General features: G+C 38.8%; 1 protein-coding gene across 1 annotated transcript; it reads left to right on the forward strand.

The window, feature by feature from the left end:
* Nucleotides 1-2,351: 2,351 nt before the first annotated feature.
* Nucleotides 2,352-4,366, forward strand: LOC139467150 (myosin, essential light chain, adductor muscle-like). The gene is made up of 2 exons (XM_071248873.1): nt 2,352-2,407; nt 3,719-4,366. Exons 1-2 carry the CDS (start codon nt 2,405-2,407, stop codon nt 4,226-4,228), a joined length of 513 nt encoding a protein of 170 aa, XP_071104974.1. The 5' UTR covers nt 2,352-2,404; the 3' UTR covers nt 4,229-4,366.
* The last annotated feature ends 5,492 nt before the right edge of the window (nt 4,367-9,858 follow it).

Consider the following 9,858-nt stretch of genomic DNA (forward strand, 5'->3'; position numbering starts at 1 on the left):
AGCCTAGATTAAGGAGAATAATACACATAATTTATCGCAGCCTAGATTAAGGACAATAATACACATAATATATCGCAGCCTAAATTAAGGACAATAATACACATAATATATCGCAGCCTAGATTAAGGACAATAATACACATAATATATCGCAGCCTAGATTAAGAACAATAATACACATAATATATCGCAGGCTAGATCAAGGACAATAATACACATAATATGTCACAAGCTAGATCAAGGACTGCAATACACATAATATGTCACAGGCTAGATCAAGGACAATAATACACATAATATATCGCAGCCTAGATTAAGGAGAATAATACACATAATATATCGCAGGCTAGATCAAGGACAATAATACACATAATATGTCACAGGCTAGATCAAGGACTGCAATACACATAATATCTCACAGGCTAGATCAAGGACAATAATACACATAATATATCGCAGCCTAGATTAAGGACAATAATACACATAATATATCGCAGCCTAGATTAAGGACAATAATACACATAATATATCGCAGCCTAGATTAAGGACAATAATACACATAATATATCGCAGCCTAGATTAAGGACAATTATACACATAATATATCGCAGGCTAAATTACGGACTGTAATACACATAATATATCGCAGGATAGATTAAGGACAATAATACACATAATATATCGCAGGACAAATTAAGGGCTGCAGTACACATAATATATCGCAGGCCAAATTAAGGACTGTAATACACATAATATATTGCAGGATAGATTAAGGAATATAATACACATGATATATCACAGGCCAAATTAAGGACTGCAATACACATAATATATCACAGGCCAAATTACGGACTGTAATACACATAATATGTCGCAGTCTAGATTAGGGACTGTAATATATTAAATGGAATATTTGTCGAAGCGTCTAGTAAGTGATCCTTCTTGTTATTTTATCTACCAGTTTAAGAATAGTTACCATTCGTCTATAAATCTTCTACTTAGGATACCATGCGAACTGATTCCATTGTTTGTTTGTGACTCAACAAATCCAGAAACTCTATGTAAGGGGAAACCAAAGTGTACTCTAACTAATTGGACGATATTGGATCTTGTACGGCGTTTTATGTCATTATGCAATATGATTACATTTCATATTAGACATGATCCTTATTTATTAACTGTGTATTATCTCCTTGTTTCCTTTCCTTATTCCCTCTGAAACCTAACAAATTATTCAGAGAAATATACGTTGTTACAACCCTTAATGTAAAAATAACTTTTAAAGTAAAAAAATGACATTAAGGGTTGCGGGTTAAGTCTTGTTACAAACCTTAATGTAAAACTTACTCTTAATGTAAAAATAGAAGCCCCCTCAAGGTTATAGTTTTATAAACAAGATGAAAGTTAAAGTCAATGCGACCTCCACAAAACATGTGGAGAGAGTCTTTCTCTATTTCCACATGCACTGATCTAGTTGAACACCAGCCCTCTTCCATGCGAAATAATTTCATTTTTTGTAACTTACAAATCCCTATATGCTTTGTAAGACGAAGCCAAAGTGTATGCTGAAACCTAATTTCACGATAGTTGATCATGTACGTGATTTTATTACATAATGCAATAGGTTTATGTTTGTTTAAGCCTTGATGATATGTATCAGCTGTGTGTATCCCTTTTATGAGCTCTGTATTGCCGGATGCTAGCATCAGCGACCATATACTACATCTATTATATGGTCTCTGCTAGTATCTACAGATGATAATGGCACACATACAGGGACATCTGATGTCAGAGCATTATTATGTTCTTGTATGTTTTCATGTTTGGATTGCTCCAGATGTTGTATAAGTCATCTTTTGTATCGTCCTATAAATAAAGACTCGTTGACATTTTCGTTCAAGCACGGACTCGTATAACGGTTATACAAGTCCGTGGTTCAAGGAAGGTCAGAAAGTATTCTCAAATTATGCAACCATTAAATCTATGTTTGAACAAGAAGAATGTTCAGGCAGTCTCCTCACAACATCCATCTAGTGGCCCTTCATTTCCACATGCACTCATCTGGTCAATCCCGACCCCTCCCATACCCTCTCCAACACACCCCCCCCCACCCCCCCCACCCCCCCCCACCCCCCACCCCCCACGCGCCCCCTCCCCCGATCTATTTCCAGACCACAGAGACCCCGACCGTGCATGCCCCCGCACATGCATAATGACATAATGTGTGTAATTACTGTATCCTCAATTAATAAACGGATTAGGTAAGAACAGCTGAGATACTTGCTACCATCTGGGCACCCCTCGTGCGCGCTACGGTCAAGGTAGGTATATATACAGACGCGTGCAGGAACAGTCACTACACCTACTTTCTCCAGTCAGACAGAAGCAGCTCACAGACAAGCAGCATGGTAAGTCTTGTATATTTTCACGTAGACTTTTATTATTCTTTATTGTTACAAAACTGAACTGATATTGTAATAATCAACCAACACTGGCAGTTTATCGGACAAACTTGATATGTCCAGAAAGAAAACGGCAAGGCTGTATAGGAACAATATTAGTTAACATGTAGCGCTGTATAGTCAAGAATTTCGTTAAACAAAATGACGACGGTACTGTTAAATATTAATGTTTACCATTTGGTTTAATCCAAAATACACACGTATTTACATATTGGTGTATGGGGTCCAGAAAACGTTCATAAACTTATTTCAGACATTAATTTGGGTGCCTTGCTTGAAAGTAAAACGGTGAAGATGCTCATATAGTGTTTGTAACTATAGTGAGATTAGAAAATTATCGATATCAACCATCCTTTTACATTCGTTGTAATCAGGCAACTAACGTCGACAAGACAAGACACGTCATCATACTATACGTCATGGACAGTCGGGGACGCCGTTCAACAGGTCCGCTATGGACTGATTCTTTAACGTTCTTTATTGTTCTCAAGTGTTAAACGTTTATTAACTAGCCATGACACCCTGGTGTTCTCTGTGCTAATTCAGTTATATGTTTACTGTTCATGATTGTATACGCACTAAACTGAGTGAGTGAGTTAATGCCTTACGTCACATCGGCAATATGTCCGCCATATCGTGACGTGTACACTGAGCTGATAGGTCTTGAGGCGGATAATCAATGAACAAGGAGGACTGTGCAGATTTTCCAGACTTTGTTAACTTGTATTGAAACCCATGGATTTTCATGTTTGTGAATTAAGTTATATTCTTCACGGTTCTGTTGATGTACAAAAAATTATAAGACTTAAAATGTGGAATGAGTAAACATTCCAGAATACCTATAATGTCCAGTGTTGTCTTGGCAAAGTCCGTGTTTGTAATACCATACACGTGCCGTGATTACTGCAGTGGCAAGAGCTATTTCTCTCTTTATTACAATATCTCAAACACGCACCTAGCTAACATATGTGTGTAGGAATCCGATTTAATTTCCTTGTGACCAAATTTGGTGTCATGGCGTTAAAAACTACACATGTGAAATGTGTTATGTTGTGGGTTGTGAGACATTGAGACATTTGGGAATATGTACTTAGTACACAAAGATAGTTTTCTAATAATGAAGGAAACCCTGGATGCATATGTAATACATCATACCACATCTTTCAAAGGTGTAAAGGTAGAAAAGACAACACATCCTAAAAACACATCCACATATAATATTGTAAATCTACAAAACAAATGAATGTATATTTTCAGGCCTCCAAAACAGCAAAGCCCACAAAGGCTGCAACTCCTCAAATAAAACTGTCCAAGGACGAGATTGAAGAAGCCACCGAGGTGTTTGACCTTTTCGATTTCTGGGATGGTCGTGATGGCGCCGTCGACGCTGCCAAGACCGGCGACATGTTGTACTGTCTGGGCCTCAACCCTACCATGACCACCATCATGAAGAACGGAGGTGTGGAGAAGTTCGGAGAGAAGAACTACAAACTGGAGGAGTTCCTGCCCATCTACCAGACCGTCATGCAGATCAAGGACACAGGCACCTACGCCGACTTCATGGAGGCTTTCAAGACATTCGACAGAGAGGGCCAGGGCTTCATCTCATCTGCTGAGCTGAGGCATGTTCTGACATCTCTGGGAGACAGACTGACCGACACCCAGATGGACGACATCATCAAGTGCACAGACTTGAGAGAGGATCTGGAGGGCAACGTCAAGTACGAGGACTTCATCTCCAAGGTCATGGCCGGACCTCCAGCATAATCCTCATGTCAACCCCATGTAATTGGCTGTACGTTTTATAGTTAATTGGTCATATGATTTGGCATTTTATGACACGAAATTGCACAGTTTTCGCTCAAATATAACGTAATACATTTACGTTCAGTATCAGAGATGAATTTCTAAAACATCTAGCATTGTCATTAATTAAATGAAACATTAGATGTTACGCACGCACGTGTCGATTTAATTTGAAGCTATTAGTCTTCATTTCGTCGTTATAGAAGGCTGGTAATACTTCTACGATAGTCTGAGCGTGGTACTGTTTAGTGCGTTGTAATCATTGCCAGATTAATGCTGAACTCTACTTTTTTGTTTTATGCGCTTCTCTGACGCTGAATATTAAATTGCTTCAAAAATAAATGAATTCAAACTCAAACTCTCGACGTTGATCATTTCCCACCTTTATTATTTGGTGTGCAGTCAACTCAAATCAAGTGGAACCTGAGTTGATTTTCTTACCCAAGAAGGTATTATTACATCGGCGGACATAAATAAACGTTTATTTCTCAATTTGTGTGTGTCTAGAATATGTCTAGATTACACGAAGGCCATTTCGTTGATGATAATGGTGGAAACAACATGTTGGAACATAACAGGTACATGAGTGAGTGAGTTGGGTTTGACTCCGCTTTGAACAGTATTCCAGTCACGGTGTGTCTGCTTCATGTGGTGGAAAGTCGAAAGTAACAGATCTTCAGAAAATGACCACCTTGTGAAACCCAAGAACAAGGGTATATGGTGCTGACAAGAGGAAACATTGTGAGAATGTTTGAAATGAAATACAGTAAACTACGGTTATAACGAACTCAAGGGACCACTAATTTTAGTTCGACCAAAATAACAGTTCGTTTTATCTGTTACAAGCATGTTCGTTATGAACGTAGTTTACTGTTGGATTTGATTTTTGGGATTTATGACAACACTTCGTGCATAGGTAAGGTTAAAATGCCTCAAAAGGGCTGATTTTAGGTTTTTCGGAAAGTGTTTTTCTATAATAATTATTTAACATGAACAAGTCTGTTACCAAACTGATTGCCTTCAAAGATGTGGACACCGACAGTACAAACCTATTGTCACCTTGGGTCAGGGACTTGCCTGTAATTATATGGTGACAAAATCAACCTTTTTAACTCATTGTATCCACTATGTTTTTGAATATGTTAAAGGTTCTTGCAAGTGTAAGAGGATAAAAGTCCTGTGGTCAAAGCGGTCGTACATTCGATTCTCCAAATGGGTACAATGTGCGGAGCCCATTCTGGTGTTTCTAGCCGTCATATTGCTGGAATATTGGTAAAGGCGGGGTAAAACCACAGTCATCCACTCATACATTTATAACGTCATTGATTGGAGTACACACACCGTACGTGACTTTCTGTCTTCATCAAACGTCACAGGCCTGTGTTGGAACTATGTACAAGAAGCTGACTTAATTTCAGGTGCATTGTCAAAATGAATTTTCAAATGTAGATTAAGGATTATTCATGTTTCACTGAAATAATACCTAGGGGTAAGTTACAAAACAGAAGGTTGTTCTTACCGTTATATCAAAGTCAGCATTTGCTACTGATAAAATCACTGTGCATATCATTTTTCATGTCTGTAGTTTTGTGGCTAACTATAGAAATTCCTATAGAGTGGCGTAGCCCACTGTACATATTCCTGTAAAATATTGTAGCTTAATATAGTTATTACTTGAGAGTCGTGTAGGTTTGTAGCGTTGTAGTGTTTCGTGTTGTAGTCTGTTATAATTATTCCTGTAGAGTTTTAAAATTATAGTCTGCCATAATTATTTCCGTAACTATTGTAGCTTAATGTAGATATTACTGTAGAGTCTTGTAGCGTACTATAATTATTCCTGCAGTGTCTTAAATTGTAGTCTACTATATTCATTTCTGTAAGTCATGAAGCTTAATATAAATATTACTGTAGAGTCTTGTAGTGATGTAGTGTTTGGTGTTGTATCTGCTTACATTATTCCCGTGGAGTCCTAAAACTTGAGTCCAGCATAGTCATAAACTAGTTCAGCTTAATCTGGTTATTACTGTATAGCGTTGTAGCGTACTATAAATAGTCATGTAGCCTTGTAGACTAGTATAATTATTTCCGTATGTCTTGCAGCTGAAATAGTTATTACTGTATAGTCTTGTCGCCTACTATAGTTATTATAAGGGTAACGCTATTTTTCAGGGCATTATCATTTGCAGAAGCCCGAGGTCTTCCATTAACTGCCCGACGAGTGAGTGAGTGAGTATAGTTTTACGCCGCTTTTAGCAATATTCCAGCAATATCACGGCGGGGGACACCAGAAATGGGCTTCACACATTGTACCCATGTCGGAAAACGAACCCGCGTCTTCGGCATGACTAGCGAACGCTTTAACCACTTGGCTACCGACCGCCCCAACTGCCCCACGAAGGAGGGCAGTTGAAAAGACCGAGGGCTTCTGCAAATGATAATGCCTTGAATAATAGCGTTACCGTTTTTATAGCTAAAACGGATGGAATTTGTTATCACATCAAAAGAAACAACAATATCGGTTTTGAAACACTTACTGCAATCGACACCAATGTCACTGACCAACTTTTAGAAATATGGAAACGTCATTGAAGAACCCAGATGAGGTCACTTTTGAACGGGACGTCACCTATCCCTATCCTATGACGTCACCTAACAACGGGCGTGATAATTGCCCGTCGTCAAGTCATATAAGGGCATTATCAAGTTACAGTGGCCCGCTCATTTTTGATAACAGGCGGGCGGTTTAATGATAATTCTATCCATTTTAGCTATAATTCTGTATAGTCTTGTACTCCACTATACATTTTTCTGTTGACTGTTGGCGTTATGATGGGAGGTCACCGTACAGTAAAACAATTACCATCAAACGGCCATCAGCTGTACTTTTTCTCCCATTACTGATTGCCATATCTCTCCCACATTTGGATGCGAACGTTTGGCTAATACGTTTATCTGCGTTGCTCAGCTACATCTAAGGGGAACAACTCACTACCCTTTCAAAAATAGCGTAGTCACATGACCGCGAAATTGACGTTCATAAGTGCATGAACGACACAATTTGACGTTCATGCGTTTTTCACGAGACTGTGTTCTTGAAATGACGTAAACACTGACGAACTACTTCCACATTCCCAGGGAAGCCCTGTGAATTCCCGATCACGTTTATATACATTCTCATCCTTTAGACTGTGTAATCTTGAACCCAGTGTTTTACAATACACTGAGGAACGTCAGAGAGTTTAATTGCATGATCGTTCACGAATATCCTCGCTACGACCCATCCTTGTGAACAAAACGAAGAGATGCACATCCAAACTATGGTAGTATCGACTCGACCCGTGTCTAGGCTGACAGTGACAGCAATCTATGAATTTATCTTAGTGTCTATTTGACACATCTTAATCACCTTTAATGATCGGCCAATTGATGACTAAAACATTAAACCGCCACAGGTTCATAAACAAATTTCGAAATCTCTCTTGTAATGTTTATCGTGTCGGCCATTTTGATATCTTGTGCTTGATGTAAATGTATTACGACGCGCTGTCATTGTGACTGAGTGTCGCATTGTCGTAAGCTCATACGTTCATACAGTTTGGCCCTCACCTTTTTACGGTTCATACTAAAATGAACTCACACAAAGTGAAAGTCAGATATTGGAGAAACTCTTGGAATGGACAGAAAATGTTCGAAAACCAATCTCCGGTTGGTTACAAAAGATAATACACAATTCTTTAGACTCCGAGCTCCACGTCACCTACTGCTAACAAACGACTTATAACATGTCGCACACGAGGTTATAGTCTCCAACACTCAGACTTCACACCTGTTTGTGTTTTGTTTAACGCCGCATTCAGCAAATAATCTGCAATACACATAATAGATTAAGGACTGCAATAATATAATATGTCGGAAGTTAGATTAAGGACTGTAATAAACATAACATATCGCAGGCCCAACCAAGGACTGTAATACGCATAATATATCGCAGGCTAGATCAAGGACTGTAATACACATAATATGTTGCAGGCTAGATTAAGGACAGTAATGCACATAATATATCGCAGAATAGATTAAGGGCTGCAATACACATAATATATCGCAGGCTAGATCAAGGACTGTAATACACATAATATATCGCAGGCCAAATTAAGGACTGTAATACACATAATATGTCAGAGGCTAGATCAAGGACTGTAATACACATAATATGTCAGAGGCTAGGTCAAGAATTGCAATACACATAATATGTCACAGGCTAGGTCAAGGACTGTTATCCCCTTATTATATCGCAGGCTAGGTCAAGGACTGTAAAACACATAATATGTCACAGGCTAGATCTAGGACTGTTAACCCCTTATTATATCGCAGGCTAGGTCAAGGACTGTAAAACACATAATATGTCGCAGGCTAGATCAAGGACTGTTAACCCCTTATTATATCGCAGGCTAGGTCAAGGACTGTAAAACACATAATATGTCGCAGGCTAGATCAAGGACTGTAAAACACATAATATGTCGCAGGCTAGATCAAGGATTTTAATACACATAATATGTCACAGGCTAGAACACGGGCTGTGATACACATAATATGTCGCAGGCTAGATCAAGGACTGTAATACACATAATATGTCACAGGCTAGAACACGGGCTGTGATACACATAATATGTCGCAGGTTAGATCAAGGACTGTAATACACATAATATGTCACAGGTAAGATCAAGGACTGTAATACACATAATATATCGCAGGCTAGATTAGGACTTCAATATATTAAATTGAATGTATTTTGAAGCGTCTAATATGTGATCGTTCTTGTTATTATATCAACGCATTCGATAATAGTTACCAACTTTCTATAACTCTTCTACTTAGGATAGACATGCAAACTAATCTCACTGTTTTGTGTAACTCAACAAATCCATAAATACGATGTAAGAGGAAGCCAAAGTGAGCTCTAACTTATTGCAAGATATTGGATCTTGTATGGGGTGATATTACGTTATGCAATACATTAATGTTTGTTTTAGCCACGAGGCATATTCATCAGCTGTGAGTTTCTTTTCTATGTCCCCTTTGTTTCCTTATTCTCTATTATTATGAATGGTACTATTCCGTCAAACCTGTGTCTCCACAATATAGAAGCCCGAGCGAGTTTAACAAATGTCCACCGTATTACTGTTTATAAACCAGAAAAATGTTAAATCAATGCAAACTTGCAAACAACATCGATTTACTGACCCTATAAATTTCCACATTCATTACTCCTCACCCCCTCATACCCACCCCCCACCCCCCCACCCCCCCACACACACACACCTACATACATACACCAACCCCACCTCCTCTCATGATCACCCCTCCCCCGATATATATATCCAGACCACAGAGACCCCGACCGTGCACCCCCCTGCACATGCATAATGATATAATGTGTGTAATTACTGTATCCTCAATTAATGAACGGATTAGGTAAGAACAGCTGAGATACTTGCTACCATCTGGGCACCCCTCGTGCGCGCTACGGTCAAGGTAGGTATATATACAGACGTGTGCAGGAACAGTCACTACACCTACTTTCTCCAGTCAGA

Source organism: Haliotis cracherodii, unplaced genomic scaffold (genome assembly GCF_022045235.1).
Source record: "Haliotis cracherodii isolate W230 unplaced genomic scaffold, xgHalCrac1.p SCAF_19, whole genome shotgun sequence".
NCBI classification, from domain to species: Eukaryota; Metazoa; Mollusca; class Gastropoda; order Lepetellida; family Haliotidae; genus Haliotis; species Haliotis cracherodii.